This window comes from Centruroides sculpturatus, unplaced genomic scaffold (genome assembly GCF_000671375.1).
Source record: "Centruroides sculpturatus isolate CEXI.00-Female unplaced genomic scaffold, Cexi_2.0 scaffold471, whole genome shotgun sequence".
Lineage (NCBI taxonomy): Eukaryota > Metazoa > Arthropoda > Arachnida > Scorpiones > Buthidae > Centruroides > Centruroides sculpturatus.
The window spans coordinates 169,248-186,232 of NW_019384689.1; the positions used below are offsets into that span (position 1 = coordinate 169,248).

Genomic DNA, 16,985 nt, shown 5'->3' on the forward strand with positions numbered 1-16,985 from the left:
CGGACATCACACCTTTCTTCGATGAAGCGCATGTTATTCGCACCACCCAACACACGGAACAACTAAGAACTTTGGAGGCACTGGAAATATTTAAAGCCGATCGTAAATCCGCATGCATTAATTTCAAAGAAGAAATAAATCTCTCTGCAGCATGGCAATTTTTAATTGACGATAAATCATAATATAGTTTATAAGACAAGTTTTATGACGTAATGCACACAATGATTCCCCATTGGTAGAAAATTACATTTGAAATAACAAGTGGATTCCTTCCGTTTTCGGAATTTTTTCGAAAAATAGCACGTTACGTTTTTTCAAAAACATTCGAATTAAAGAATCCGGTTATAACGAAAGATATAAAGAAGTAAGCCTGAAGAAGATCCCAGGAGGGGAATCGAAAACATTCGCCGATTTTAAAGAATTTCGCACCGGTTAATGGTTAAGGGTAGACAGTTGTTGGTTGTGTAGCATATCCCAAAATATAAGTTAAAAAGCACTATAAAACTTCATTTATTGTAATCAGAATTCATATAGAAAACTAAGTCCAAATTATATATAATTTGAGCTTGGTTTTATGTATGATAATATATACCAAATCAGTTGTTATCATTAAGATGGCAGAGTGCCACAGAAGACTACAGGCATGGAGTCATCTCTAGTTCACAAAACAAATTAACGAGATATAATCATAAGAGTATCATTAATTATGAGGAAATTCTATCTTATTACATATTTTAATAGACAGCAGGGTACTTTCATAAGAAAAAAGAAAGGATTACCTATATATTCAATTCTTTATTGTATGATCCTTAGTTTGTTATAAAGGGGTAACAAAAACAAAAATTAGTAATAATATTTAACAAGTTAATAATTTAGTACAAACTAACACAAAATAAAATATAGAGTAATAATCATTTTTTGAAAAGCACAACATAATATCTTTTCAAGACTTAAACCTTATTAAATATTTGTCCTTAGTAACTTTAAATTTTACACAGTGAAAAAATACGTTCCCAAGTTTCATATACTTGCATAGAACACTTACTACATATTTTTTCAGGATCTATTGTTAGTCTACTATTATATGTTAAGATATAATTTTGATTGCATCTCAAATGAAGAATTAATCATTTAACATGATAATTTATATCCATAAGCAAATAATCTTCACATATAAACATAGTTTCAATGCTACAATATAATTGAAAGTGCTTCTTCTTTTCTAACAGAGACCAGTCTTCTTGTATTCTTTGTTCACAGCACAGTCTTATAATTAACGATTGATAACATTTGATCAGATGAGGATCTTGAGATAGCCATAAAAAAACCAAGTCAATCCAACAGATTTTTCAACACCGATACCCAATTATATGTATAATCATTTGTCAATAAACACAATTTATGAAATTTATCATATACTAGTTTAACGTAACTTTTATCATCTAATTTTAAGAGACTTATTCAAAATAAAATTATTAACTTTTATTGTAATTATCAATATTCTAGAAACTCCAAACTCCAATCACAGCATGTACGCTGGAATCTAAATATATAAAACTGCTTGTCCTGACTGACTGACTGACTCACTGATTCATCATCGCCCAGAGCAAACTGCTGAACCTAGAGGTGAAATTTTGTACACAGTTAGGGTACCGTTTTAGTTGGGTATGCCATGGGAATGCACACTAAGAAAGAATTTTTCGAAATTCCCTCACGGGGGAGAGGGAGATGATTAAGGCTTAACCGGAAGAATGGCTTCTACTGTACTATTTTAGATGCGATTTTTTTGTTTTTATCTTCGTTTTAGTAGGGTATGCCATGGGAATGCACACTAAGAAGGATTTTTTGAAATTCCCCCGTGGAAGAGAGGGAGAGGATTAAGGCCTAACTGGAAGAATGGTTTCTACTGTAGTATTTTAGATGCGATTTTTTGTTTTCAACTACGTTTAGTCTTCATTGGGTACTTAGGTGTATTAAATTGATAACATTTCAGATAATGTTTATAAATATTTTTATATATTTTGATTTTTTAACCAAATGTTCGAACTGTTTTAAATTCAAATTTGTTATTGCGTATTGGTTCGATTATAGAACGATTGATCAAATTGAAAATAGTTAGTTTGATTTTCGGCAATTCTCTTTATTTTCAGCAGTAGGTGTTATATAACAATTATGACTGTTGAAATACTGAATATAAATGGGGTTTACTTGCAAAACCACCATGGGCGAAGTCGCGGGTAACAGCTAGTTTTATTATATAACATGAAAATTTTTTCTAAAATATAAAGTAAGAACAATTTCCAGTTTATCATAGTAAGTGATTGCCCATAAAGGAGCAGTATAGAGTAATATGGATGAAATCATTCAATAAAATCTTCTCTTTGCCCTTAGTCCTGCTTGGCAGAAGGGGCAGCATGCCAATTCTTTGAATAAAATAATTTTATATAAGTAGAAGCAGATTTAATTTTTGCTCTTGAGAGAATAGGCCACATAGAATCCAGTGTCATTTTAGCTTTAAGTATATTATTGATTTTTAGCCTGTACAAATTGTCCAGAAGATAAAAATAAAACTCCAAGTATACACAATTTGAAGCAACTTGTTGTTAAGAAACCATCTTTATCTGGGTGACGTTTGACCTCCCTTCTTAAATATCATTACCTTTGTTTTTGAAACATTTATAGTTAACCTATAATCACAAGAAAATTCCTCTAGAATTACAATTTTCTTTTGTAACATTTGTGAAGTGTCATCAAAAATTGCAGTTTCATCAGTATACATTAGTACATGTATCCCAACTTCATCAGAAAGAGAGAAATCTCAGGTAAACCAGATTTAGCAAGTCGCACTATCAGACCTTTAACATACAAATTAAAGAACAGTGGGCTACATAAGCAGCACTAATGGATGTATAAAAGATATCCATTTTGTTTCTGTCTGAAAGTATTTTTAACGTTTTTAACTGGATATATATTTTGTCATGTTTTAAAGGAATTTTTAATTTTTGACAACCAATTTTTAGCCTGAAAAGGAAAGTTAGACTACCATAAGATGTATTCCAGAACACAAAAACAAATAAAAAGGTGATTGTTTGAGGGACTCATCTTAAATTTAGTTTTAATTAATATTAAAATTATCATCTAGTAAATTTTANTCCTCTAGAATTACAATTTTCTTTTGTAATGCTAGAGCCAAAATTAGAAGAAACTTTATTATTAAAGAAGGGTTTTAGAAAAAAATATTTTAAATTATTATAATATTTTGCTGTTCAAATCCAGATAATTTTTCAAAAAAATTACTGATTAAATCGGCGATTAAACTGTTTACCATGGAATTAGTTCCTTGTTGGAAGTGACACATCAACTGTGTCACTTGAACTCAACAAGAAAAAATTGTTATTAATTAATTGGACCCAACATACTAAATCTTCGAATGAGTAAGTGGAAAAACCCAGAAGAGACCCCCCCTGTATAAATTAGAGGGGGTGCTAATGATGAGTGCTTTTTTTTCACCAGTTGTGAACCTTTCCATGTGTGTGCATCCTTCCATCACCACCCTTAACCCAAATCTGGATTAGTGCCTGAAGTAAAACCAACCTGAATTAACATCTGAACTTTAATCAATGCCTAAACTTGACCTCCACGGGAATCCTTCAATGAGGAGCTCATCAGACTCCAGGTATTTATTGCCACACGAACCTCATGTAAACTCTCTCTCTTGAGCTGTTTGATAGTTTAGCGATAAGTAATCCTGTAAACAGCCCTAACCCTGTAAATAACCTTTATAATTAAACAGGTATTTGTTATATGAATAACTTTGTGGAGTGCATTTCCTCCAAAGTTCTCCTTTCGTCTCCAATCCGAACCTAACCTATTATGTACGCGACCACTCTGCGAGAACGAAATGGTTTCTGTGTCTGTCTGTAAAGATACAGTGGTGTCATCCTGACGTGGTGCCAAAGAGGTACCGACCCTGCGGTCACACTAACATTAGTGAAGAGTCAGCCAACATTTCAGTGTCATCAGCATATATTAGTACATGTGTTGCAACTTGACCATAGAAAGAAATCCAGGTAAACCAGATTTAGCTAGTCGCATTATCAGACCATTGACATACAAATTAAAAAGTAATGGCTAAAAATCTCACCCTGCAAAACTCCAATGAATCACATGCAACACCAAATGAATCAGTTGTTTCAGATATTTTCACTCTTGCAGTACCTTTAGAATATATATCAATAACAAGGCCAAGAAACTATTTATATGCATTCTTTCTAGTAGAGCCCATAAAACTATGATTAACAGTGTCTAAAGCAGATTGAAAGTCCAAAAAACAGCATAAAGCTTTCTTTTCTTTTGAAATTTTAACTGTGTCAATGCATTTAATATAAATATTTGATCTTTGACAAGATCAGCCAGGTTGAAAGCCTGCTTGCTCTTGATACAAAATCTCATATTTAAGAATCCATTCTTCTAGTCTTTTATTTAATAAGGATGTAAATAGTTTCCCAATTACAAGAACCAAGGAAATAGGATGATAATTTTTTGGGTCATCAATGTTACCTTTCTTACGTATTGGAATAATTAGAGATTCAAACCAAGTTTCTGGAAAACTACAACTTTTAATACTAAGTAAAAATAATAAGTTTGACATGGCCAACGATTATTTAATATTAATATAATAAATACAAGTACAACCTTTTACAAAGAAAAATTCTTTGTAAAAAGTTGTATTTATCTTTTAATACTGTCAAAGACTTCCAATGTTGTAAGTAAAAATTTTTCTCAAAAACATTTTAAGTATTCTGTTCAAATAAAATCAAATTCAGGCCACATTTAAAACAATTAATTGCTCTTTTTATCTCTCCCAGCATAAAATCTGAGAAACATTCTTCCTTTATTGCAAGCACTTTAGGTATGTCCATTGACAATTGTTCTTCATTAATAAATACAAAACAACCCTCAAAAAATTTAGCCATCTTTCCAAAGGAATTCTTGAACTATAACTCAATAATCTTTTACATCTAAAGCAATTAATTGTTGGCCAAAATATTTTAGAGTTGTTACATGTCACCGGTCTTCTATTTAAGTTCGAAAAATAGGATTGTTTTTTTCTTTAGACAGAAACATTTGTAGTCTTTTAAATAATTTTTATATAAAATATAATATTCATTTATATTTGACTTTTTAGCCTTTTTAAACAACTTCCACAAATTTTTTCTCATGGTGTAGCACTCATTATCATACCATTTATTTGTTATGTGGTTACGAACAGTTGCCTTGTGTTGTGTTACTGTTAGTTTACTCTTTGGGTGGACTTTGGAGGCTGCCCATCCCCAGGTTCCACAAGTGTATGTAATTATAGGTATAAACAGTTGGTCATGTGAGGTCCCAAAAATGAGTTGAAATTACACATTTATTATTATAAATTTATTAAAACGAAACTAGAAAAAAAAAATTGTCTATTGTTAAAAACCGATCAAAGATCCAATTAGTTGTTCTAGTCATATGAAACCACGACGAGAGAAAAGAAATGCTATTGATGTAAACAGAACGCAATAATTATAAATGATTAATAATTGTAAATGAACGCCCTCCAGTAGAGATGGACAAATTGCTCATATACAAATAATTAGAACATAGAAATTTGAAAAAAGGAAAGATTAATGACAAAAAGGGACATTGCATTGTGTCGTTAAATTTCAAAAACGTCACAGACTAGACAACAATGGTGGAAAATATGAGTGCAAGTTTCAAAGTTCCATCAACATTTTGCATCCAGAGTAACAAATGGTGTCAAGTAGATTCTTCGAAGCAGATCTTTCTGGTGACTCAAACAGGAATCGTCTTTTGCTTAGAGACAGACAAGGGACCAATTGGGGAGCAAGAAAAAAAGGGACGTGGAGCCAATGAGAAGAAAACAAAACAAAGAATGGAGATTGATATAATCCCAGATCTTCAAGGACAGATTTTACTTTCCAAAAACTGTGCAACTGTGCACCTGTACATGGTTAGTCAATGTGTAAAAGCAGTTTTCCGTCTGTTGTGCCCAACTTGTAACTTGTGACTATGGACTCAGACCACTGACACCGACTGACGAATCTCCACACCTGTCGTTACCCCGGGGTCTTCCTTCGAGCAACATTAGAAACATCTTCGACAATTCGAACCTCCAATTGTATAAAGAACATTTTTGTTCCTTAGTGTAAATTTACTTTTATGTTTAAAATAAATGGGTTTTTGTGAGATTCTTGTCATCCATATCTCCTCTGCCACACCCACATGCAAACGACCCTAGATCAACCTGACGTAGGATTAACGATTCTCCCTGGAAGTCGGCAAACTTACACTGGTGTCCGAGGAGTGGAATTTTAAGTCCCCAATCTCCACCAGGTCAGCAAACTTACAGTCATATATTGTATTAAGTACCTCATACAAGAGGCCCCAAGTATGCTTGGCTATGCCCGATAAAGCCTGGAAGATAAGACGCTTTGTCACATGTTTGATATGTACGTCCCAGGCCAGCTGATGGTCAAACAATACCCCCAGGTAACTTTAGGGTTTTATCTATTTTGATACTCTGCCCTCCCATTTTATAAATGGAACTCAAAGAAATAAGTTTGGGTGCCCTGGTAGATTGAAGATTGTACCTTTAGTTTTTCCAATGTTGAATTTCAATTTGTTTTAGCAGTTGCATCTTCAAGAATTGCTGCCACCCAGTGAGTATACACAAATACAACCAGGACGTTAAGATGTTTATTATATATATACAGTAGAGCATTAATTATTTGAAACAATTCGAAACTGGGGTTGTTCAGATAATTGATCATGTATGAAAAAATATATTAACCTATCCCATGTTGAAATTTTTCTCCGTTGTGTGTTGCTTCACGTTGAATTTTCATCAATGTTAAGTCTAACGAAAATTTTAAAAAAATAATAATCGTGGCTATTGTATTGTCCAAAATTATTTTTTTATTTTGCACAAACAATATACAGTTTAACCCGATTATAATGTAATCGAATGTAACGACAATCCTAATATAATGTCAAATTTTTATCGATCCTACAATTTTAATATACTAGATAATGTTAAAAAACCCCCACTTGTAACGACATAAAACCGTTTTAATGTCATATTTGAAGCACTCCCAAATTTACAAAATTAGATTACAAATTTTATTTAACATAGAAGAAACTATGTGTTCGGTCCTAAGGTCAGAGTTCACTTAGAATGACTGTGGGTGGTACTCTCTCCTACCTGACTTCGGTGGGGTGAGGTGGCTGTTTTGCCTGTTTGTAGGAGTCGCCATTTTGTATTTTATTTTTACTCGATTCTCGGTCCTCTGACTACCTACGAGTCTGGATTTTTTTATGCGCAAATGATTTGGGCACCTAATACTCTGTGCCAAATATCAACTCTCGGCATGTACTCCTTCATACCTCTAAGCTGGTAAGAACATTGGGCAGTACGATTTTATAAACAAGACATAGTCTTGTCAAAAATGTTTCAATTCAGCATGACACACGTCCCAACAACACAGTCCTCAGAAAAATACTATACAAAACAAGCAAAACTCTTTCTTTTTCTTGAGTTCATCTGGAGATGTTAGCCGCTTGGGCTATATTCTCTGATAAGCTGAAGCGAAACACACTACTCATGATGGGGGAAAAAGCCTGTTCAAATACTCACGCATCCTTAAGTACCCTCTCAACACGTGTCATGCTGAATCGGAATGTTTTTGATATTAGATTAACTTCCAAAATATATATTTTTATATTTTTTATTTCAATATATTTGTGCAAAATAAAGAAATAACTTTTAACGATACAATATGATTGTGCCAGTGCTGCCAGCTAAAACACACATCAACAAAAATAATACTGGAGTAGCCCAACACAGCCAAATATTAAGGGCCACAGCACTGATGGAAATTTGAATTTGCCAACTGGATTGCTTTCGGTTAACTGATGTTTTGGTTGATCGGTATTTGGATAATCAATGCTCTACTGTATATACCTCACCGGGTAAAATGTTAGCTGGCTGAGTGCCGTAGTGGAGATGTTCTTAGGTCGTGGGTGTAGGTGTCATCCCCAGCCATTGCCACGTTTAACCAAGTAAGGTTATATCCAAACTTAAATACCTCTGGAAGCAAAGACTTGCTTGGGATCTGGTTGGCGCAACTGGCAAGCTCACCACACACCAAGTGGAGGTTGTAGTTCAAGCCCCAACCCAGGTCAGTTCTTTTATTCCAGAAGGTTCTAAATTATTAAAAATATTAATTATTAATTTAATCACAAGATGGCAGCTAACACCTCCCTCTTGTGACAAATTACTTTATATTAATCATTTAATTAGCCAAATTCTAGCCCATCAATCAGGCAATTGTTGGTTGTGTCTATATATACTCATCAGGTGTTTATTACATACAGCGAAATTGTGCAATGGAACCAGACTTCAAGTCAAAGCCCTTTGTAAATATGTGATAGAAGATACCATTTTAACTGGCAATGGTAAAGGAGAATCAATATTTATACCATGCATACCATTAATCCTGACAAACTACCCATTTGATTAAATGCCTACAAGTTCCAGTCAATCTATGCTTTGCAATGACCATCACAAGGCAAAAGACAGAGAGTTGCAGGACTTGACCTCAGATGCAGTTGCTTTTCACATGACCAACCTTATGTTAAATGTTCATGTGTTAGTAGTTGCAAATCTCTATTCATTGTGTCCCTGATAATAAAACACAAAATATTGCATATTAGGAGGTTATTCAATAAGTTTATCTAGAAAAGACCCGACATTTTTAATAGAAATATTACGAATCTGTAACAAACAATTCTCTGCACATATGTGTTTTAGGTAAGTAAATATGATTTCACAAAATAAGTATCTCTTGTCAACAATGTATAACACAGCTAATTCAACAATGTATAGGTATACCTCGCCTTACATCGGTAATTGGTTCCAGGAGGGGCGACTTAAGTCAAATTTACTTGTCACTAGGCTAAACCACAAATAACCATTCCCAGTTCTGTATTTTATTTATAAATGCATTTTTAATAATACATGGTACGATCCAAAAGTTCGGGGACTGCAGTAATGTATGACAACAAAAGCATGTATTTAAAGTTACAGCGTATGAAATGGATTTTATCAAATCACCCCTACATGTTCAGGTTGATTTCACCCATGTCACATGATTAAACCGCGAGTGCTGTTGTTTTTTTTTTCGGAAATAGTTACCTTTGTTTTGCAACATAATAAAAATGGAGATTCAAGAACAGCGCTGCAACATTAAATTTTGTCAGTGTTTAGGTAAAACATCTATGAAGACTTCAAAATTGCTAAAAAAGGTGTACGGTGATTCTACCATGGTGAAATCAAAGGTTTAAAGAGGGCTGAGAATCCATCGCAGATGAACGCTCTGGCTGACCTTCGACTTCATGGAACAAGGAAAATGTTGAGTTGGTCTCTCAATTATCTAGACATTTTACGTCGTTTGTGGGAATCCATTCGTCGTAAACGGCCGCAGATCTGGCGAAGTGGAGACTGGTACCTTCTGCATGACAACACACCTGCACATCTGTCCCAAATGGTCACACAGTTTCTCGCCAAATCTCAAATTAATGTGCTTCCACATTCCGCCTATTCACCGGACTTAGCCCCATGTGATTTTTATTTGTTTCCATTAATGAAAAAGCATTTGCAGGGATGCCATTTTGTGTCATCAGATGAGGTGAGAGCAGCATCGCAGGAGACCTTACGGGAGGTTTCAAAAAATGGCTTCCAGCAGTGCTTCCAGAAGTTATATAAGCGCTGGCAAAAGTGTATCGTTGCCCAAGGTGATTACTTTGAAGGTGGTTGTGCATCGGCAATATAAACTTTTTAAGGTAAGGAATTTTAAGCAAAGTCCCCGAACTTTTGAATCATACTACGTATATGGTTAATAAGAATCTATTTTAAGCTTACAAACAAATAAATTTTAGTTTTTAATATAGTACAGAAAAAAAGTAATCTAAATTTACGAATTTATGTACTATGTACAGTACAGTACATACTTGTAAATACTGTATACATGTTTACAATTTGGCAATGTTTACAGTACATCATGAACTCTATATTTGTGAATGTGGTTTGCTCTAAGACATTATAAAATAAGATGATTTTGTAAGGTTAAATAACAAATACAGTTATTAAAATTATCTTGCGACAGTAGAAAATAAGCTAATTTATATTAAATTTATCAATATCGAGTGGTGCCGACAACGATGCCAAATAGTAGATATTGGAGCTACCGTGGAAAACACCAATATTGAGCTCTTAAAGACCATTAATAAGACGACAACATAGATGTTTTCATGTTTCATTCTCTAGAATTTATGATGATTATATTAACATTTACTGTAAATGTACATATTTTAATATGATTTTGTGTGCTTTAATACTTTTCTAGTGATATTACGACTTCAATATTTGTGGCAGACAGATCGAATAAAATGACTTAAACTTGATTTTTATTTTTCCACATATTTTTTGACAAATGACGTATAATCGAGAACGATATAACTCGAGGTATACCTGTACTTGTTAAGATCCTCAATTTGATTTGCTTAAAGAAAAACTTTATAGAAAATGCTAATGCTTTTGGAGTACACGCCCATCTAGTTTCTGTCTAAGAAAGAGCAAGTGACCTAAGAGCACTAGTATAATTATAAAGAGCTAAACATCTTGACAACAAATTACTTTATTTAAACAAATACTCTCAATCTATTTAATGTCATCATTGGGCTAGATATCTGAGATATCTGGCCATTAAAATGAAACAGAGAATCGAATGTGTTGCAAAAATTTAAATCATAAACAGTTAAAACTACATTACAGAATACAAGTAAGTATGTAATATGATTTTAACAATTTGTTTAAATATAATCACTAAAGTGTCTAATTTTGTTTCCAAAATGGTTTCACTCTGAGAAGAGCAATTTGAATTATATATTTGGAATAAATAAAGCAAAAAATATCTAAAAGTTTATCATTTTTTACATTTAATAGAGATTAAGTTTATTATTAAGATGAAAAAATAAAAGCTAAAACAATTGCAAAATATATGCACATTTAACATGTATAACATTTTAAAGAACTATTCTATTTTAGTAGAAATAAGATTTTTGTAGCCATTATTTTAAATTTAAAAGTTACCTTCATCCAATCATTAAAAGAATGAATTTGTAATGGTCCATAAGTATCATTCAAATACATTTTTAATCCAACAACAGAACGTCCTAAATCCTTTACACTTTCCGTATTATGGGGTGAAGCTCCAGCAAATATTGCATAGTCACAACAGGCTCCGGATTTGGCAAGCTTTTGTAATTGATAAAAATGAAACATAAAATTATTAAATTTTCAATTAATAATAATAATAATAATAATTACATTTCATTTAAAAATTAATTGATGTCAAGATGATAAAAACTTTATACATACCTCCTGTACTAATTGCAAAGTTGTCTGGTCGGTAATGGGAGGATTAGTGTTTGGCATGGCACAGATAATGGTGAAACCACCCGCCAGAGCTGCAGACGTACCAGAAGTAAAGTCCTCCTTGTGAGTGGCACCTGGTTCTCTAAGATGAACATGAACGTCTATCAATCCTGGTAATCTAACAATCTGATGTGATGTCATGCAGTCAATATGAGTTTTGATTGGTGGAGAACAACCTATTAACCTAAGAGCCTAAAATAATATTTTATTAAATCAATGCTTAAAAACATTTAAATATTAATTTTGTCATTAAGTTTAACCTATATAATATGATATAAAGTTTGAAAGGTGCCATTTATTATTGTCTGTACTAATGGCTCTTTTGTAGTAAACTTTTCTGTGATCCACACTATTTCTTTTATTAACTGCTTTAATTATACTGACTTATATTTATTAACTTGTACTTTATTGTTAATTGGTGTTGTTGAACAAAATCCTGATCCATTGTCTCAGACTACCATCCTCTCCTTTCCTTGAAGTTTTTCACAGACACTTCCTTCATACCTGGACTAATTTCAATTCATTTCAAATGGGCCAATGGATTTATTTTTGATGTGATTTTTCTTGTGTTGCTTTGTCACAAGAAAATATGAAAAATAATTTTGACAATGTAAAGATTGCAACTTTAAAATTTTTGTTTATTTCATAACAATGTTATTCAGGCCTTGTGAGATATGCCTTTATTTGATTATATTAAGAGTATTTTTTAAGTTATTACATTAGTTTAGGTAACCAATTCAACATCACGTCATAAATTGATGAATTTTTGATGATCCAGACATTATTTCTTCAATTGCTTCATTTCTCTTATAGAAAATATTCCTGTGTTAACAATCAGAAAATTTTTTAATATTTTCTGTAATATTTCAAGCAATATTAATTTTGAATTTAGGCAATTAATTTTTGACAACTGCACAACTATATCACATAAAAACAAAAATAAAATTAAAATAATCAGATCTGACAAAACTAATTGTTTAGTTTTAAAGACAATATTTTTCCAAGTACAACAAATAACATTGTAATTTGATTGACTGCTAAATGGGAGGAAACATTTTATAGGGTATAAAAATTTATTTTTTATAGGTAAAAAAACAGTTTGCAATTTGTTTACATTAGAAATGGGGTTGACTCCTAGCTCTACTGACATTTTCTTATGAAAGTAATAAAGTTTTGCTATCCTGACTTTGAAAGAAAACTTATCAATCTCCAATTATAAGCAAACTCAATGTTAATCTGTGAAACTTAAGATAATTTACAGTAAGTTGAAATTTGATATGTTTATTTTTCTGAGTTTTTAGATCAAATTACATGAAATTGAACATATTTTCTTCATTCCACAAGTATTTTAAATCATTAGAAAGAAGACGAAATGAAATGCAGAAATTAAAGATATAATTGATGCAATGCCCATAATTTCACAATTTTAGAATAAAAACTGGCATTTGTGAGTTGCTAATCTAAATGTGTTCATCCATTTGATGCGACTAACACAGGGCTATCCATGGATTCCAGGTAAGTGCAAGATCCCCTACTGGTGTACTGTTTGAATTGCAATCAGACTGTTCATCATAAATAAGACATGTTTATAAATCAACTCTGACATGATATTTCAAGATTGTTAACCACTTCTGGACTTTAGGATTTAGCATTGTGATTTATAGTAAAAGTCATAGTGTCATCATCAAATTTCAATGTTCAATATTATTCAATTTTTATGTTGTACAGAATAGTCCTACAAACTTGACAATGTGGACTGTGAAAATGACAAGTTACCAAAAATGACAAGTTTTATAGCATAACAATGATGCTAATCCAAATAGTAGAATTTTCACACAGGTGTTATATGTGTAAATTCATATATGCATTAACTTCTAGTGACTATTTATATTTATAACTAGTGACTATTTATATTTATATTTTTAACTAGTGACTATTTATATTTGTAGTTAAATTTTAATTTAAAAATATTGGCTATACAGTTGCTACCTTTGAGTTACATTTGCATTGAGATATTTTACAACAGCATCTTGAAAAAAAAGTTCTAAGACAGGAACTTCACCAGGATGTAAAACTATATATTTCATACAGCGCATCCTGATAGGACATTATTAACATGTGATGATGCTATTATTAAATATCGCCAGTGAAGAAGGATAACTGTTTGATCTTAGTGTTACAGTATGTTATAAAGGTAAAAATTAGATTATATGTATGTTTTTGTTTGCTTGTTTTTGAATGACATGATGAGTTTTATGTCAAGTTATTGAGAGTTGAGTTTCTGGAACTCTATTGTATTGCAAGAACAAAATTCATATTTAAACAGGACAAGATAAAGCAGTATATATGCAAAATAATGTACTTCATAAACATAGCTGAAAGTTTACAGTTATGCATTATAAAATCAACAAGAGATAACAACAAATTTTTAACTAAAAATGTTAATATAAAAAATTTCAAATGAATGTCATACTTCGACTAACAACTTGGCACATTTCACATCAGTAATGAGTGGAACAGCATAGTCCACAGCCATTCTTCGTGTTCTGTAACCTTGGGTGATGAATGAGGAAACTCTACGAGCACCACTACCATGCATGGGTAAATTAATCACAAGATCAAATTCTTTTTGTGACAGATAATCAGCAATACTTGTGAGTTGATCTTTCGTTGTCGTCTGGTTAATGTCACCAAATGGTAATTCAACACCTTCAACCTGTAAAATAGTTTGATTATTTATAAATTAAAAAAATAAATAAATAAATAAAGTTTAATATATATTAAACTCTGCTTACCTGAATTCCATGTTCGTTATAAAAATCTGCTGTTCCAATGCTGGCGTACAATTTGTATCCCATCTTTTGCAATGTTCGAACGCTTGCTAACAATTCTGCTTTATGCTAAAGAAAAAAATCCAGAATAAATTTTATTTTTAATCAATACAAATTATTCACATAAAATTAAAAGTTTCATAAAGATAAATTGTTCATTTAGTACTCAATCTTTAACAATATATGTTATTAAAAAAATTCAAATGAAGAAAGAAATATTTTATTGCTACATATTCTATATAATCTATATTACAATTTATGATTGTTTATCCCAAAAATTATCACATAAATGTCTTTGCATGTATCTTATATAAGACATATATAAATTTTTCATCAGATTATGACAACATGAAAGTTCACAAACTGATGAAATCACTATGTAACTTGGAGAGAATAAGCAAGATAAAGTAGCTGAAACAACACACACTTTAACAGATGATTAGTTTATATCAAGTTAGGAATAAGATAAAGGGCAGTCATGAGTTCATAATGACAGTCAAAACAAGAAACATGTTGAAAAGACAACAAAAGTACATTAGAACAAAGAACTAGTTGGCCAAATGGAGACAGTTAGCTTTAAAATATACATACAGAAAATTAAACAGACAAGTCAACGAATTTATGTAAAACCAGACTATTGTAAAAGAAAAATACTTTCATTTTTGCTTATTGGATAACTAAACTTTGACCCAAATGAAATTCTTCATGAAGAGAATGAAAAACTTTAATAGCATAAAATCCAAATATACAGCAACCTGCCTAAATGGAAAAAAATTTCAGAATGGAATAATTTTCTGTATGAAATTTTATTATTAAGCCATAAACATCCAATGTGAAAACAGAAGAGGTTGTTAGGTACAAACAAGTAACTTAACCAAAATAATATGGAAAATTAATATTTTACTTGTAGACACGTAAGTGAAGTCTTCTGCATGTTTAATGGTCATCACATTGCATGAAACCTTTCAGAGAAATGAAGATCGTGTGCCAAGAGGACATATGGACACAGAGCTTTCTTAATATTAGTGCTTGTCAAAATTAAATACTTTTAAGAATGAAGAACTTGGAAACTCATTCAATTCTTGAAAAAATTGAGCAAGTATCTGAGAACTGCATTCTTGAAAACAAGTAATACAATAGATGTAACTCAATGAAAAGAATGAGAATAAGATGATAACATGGTGTGGTGCTGCCAATTTTGTCTTATAAAATAGATAGTATTGAATATAAAAACAAATCAATTTACAGTTTTGATAACTGAAATTAACAATTAATTTGAGCATTAAAATTCCTTGAAAAGTCAGACTGCAATGAAATTAGAATTTTCAACAAGGGAGCAAGACACTAGTACTTGGTATTTGGATTGTTTGCTATTACACAAACTCATAAGGACTGCATCTAAGAAATACTATTATTATTTAAATACAAGGTCTGTTCAAAAAGTATCGGACTTTTATTTTTTCCGCGTAAACCAATGATGCACGGGAGGCCTCTTTCGGTGGAGTTGTGGAGGGGACAGTCATGCACAGCCCTGAATTTTTTCCCGCCTGCAGGAAGCGTCAGTTGTTGGCAGTCGGCCTATGAATGAGGACATGTAGCAAGCTCTTGTCGGATTCCACTAAGTTGGAAAATGACTGAACAATGTGAGCAGCGATATTACATCAAATTTTGCCAAAAACCTTGGTGATACCCGAGCATAAACCATTCGCAAGATTCAGCAGGCTTTCGGGGACGATCCTCAAGACCACAAAAAGCGCAGCAGGCCGCAGCAATATCAAGGTCATGTTGACAGTTTTTTCGACTCTCGTGGGGTGGTGTATCGTGAGTACGCACCACGAGGCCAAACCATCGCAAAGGAGTACTACCAGGAGATCCTTCGTCGTCTTTCCGATGCTGTGCGATGCAAATGACCAGATCCGTGGTCGATCAAAACTTGGCAGCTCTATCGTGATAACGCATCCGCCCATTCTGCGCATCTGATTCGGGCTTTCGTCGCCAAACACAACACTCCTGTGGTTTGTCACGCTCCGTACTCTCCCCACATGGCTCCGTGTGACTTTTAGCTATTTCTCAAGCTGAAAATGCCGCTAAAAGGAACCCGATTTTAGTCGAGAGAAGACATCGTGCGGAATGCGATGGACCGGCCGATGGCCATTCCAAAAGATGCGTTCCAGCAGTGTTTCCAGCAATGGCAGGAACACTGGGAGAAGTGTATACACTACCAAGGAGACTACTTTGAAGGGGATTAGGGTTTTGTACCTCAAAGTCAATAAATGTATTTTTGCTGACCAAAGGTCCAATACTTTTTGAACAGACCTCGTATATGTAGTTGAAGCATATGCTACTATAATTTGCAAAGTTTAATTGTTTATTGAAAAACTTCCAATACCTTATAACTTCCAATGGAAAGTAATATAGTGTGATGGGGAATGCAAAATCCAGTACTGATCATTGATTTAAGATAGGCTTCATAACAATTTTCTCCAAAACAGGCAACCTCTCCTGTGCTGGCCATTTCCACGCCCAGAGTAACATCAGCTCCGGCAAGACGAGAAAAAGAAAATACTGGTACCTGATATTTTAAATCAAAACAAATTTAAATA

The 16,985-nt window shown here is 32.6% G+C and overlaps 1 protein-coding gene across 1 annotated transcript in view; it reads right to left on the minus strand.

The window, feature by feature from the left end:
- LOC111627119 (CAD protein-like) overlaps positions 1-16,985 on the minus strand; it is a 175,800-nt gene that overhangs the window by 66,660 nt on the left and 92,155 nt on the right. The window contains exons 26-30 of the mRNA XM_023370681.1: positions 16,772-16,954; positions 14,347-14,451; positions 14,025-14,267; positions 11,495-11,743; positions 11,207-11,371 (exon numbers count right to left, since the gene is read on the minus strand). Of these exons, the coding sequence (XP_023226449.1) occupies positions 11,207-11,371; positions 11,495-11,743; positions 14,025-14,267; positions 14,347-14,451; positions 16,772-16,954 (945 nt within the window). The remainder of the gene's footprint in view (positions 1-11,206; positions 11,372-11,494; positions 11,744-14,024; positions 14,268-14,346; positions 14,452-16,771; positions 16,955-16,985) is intronic.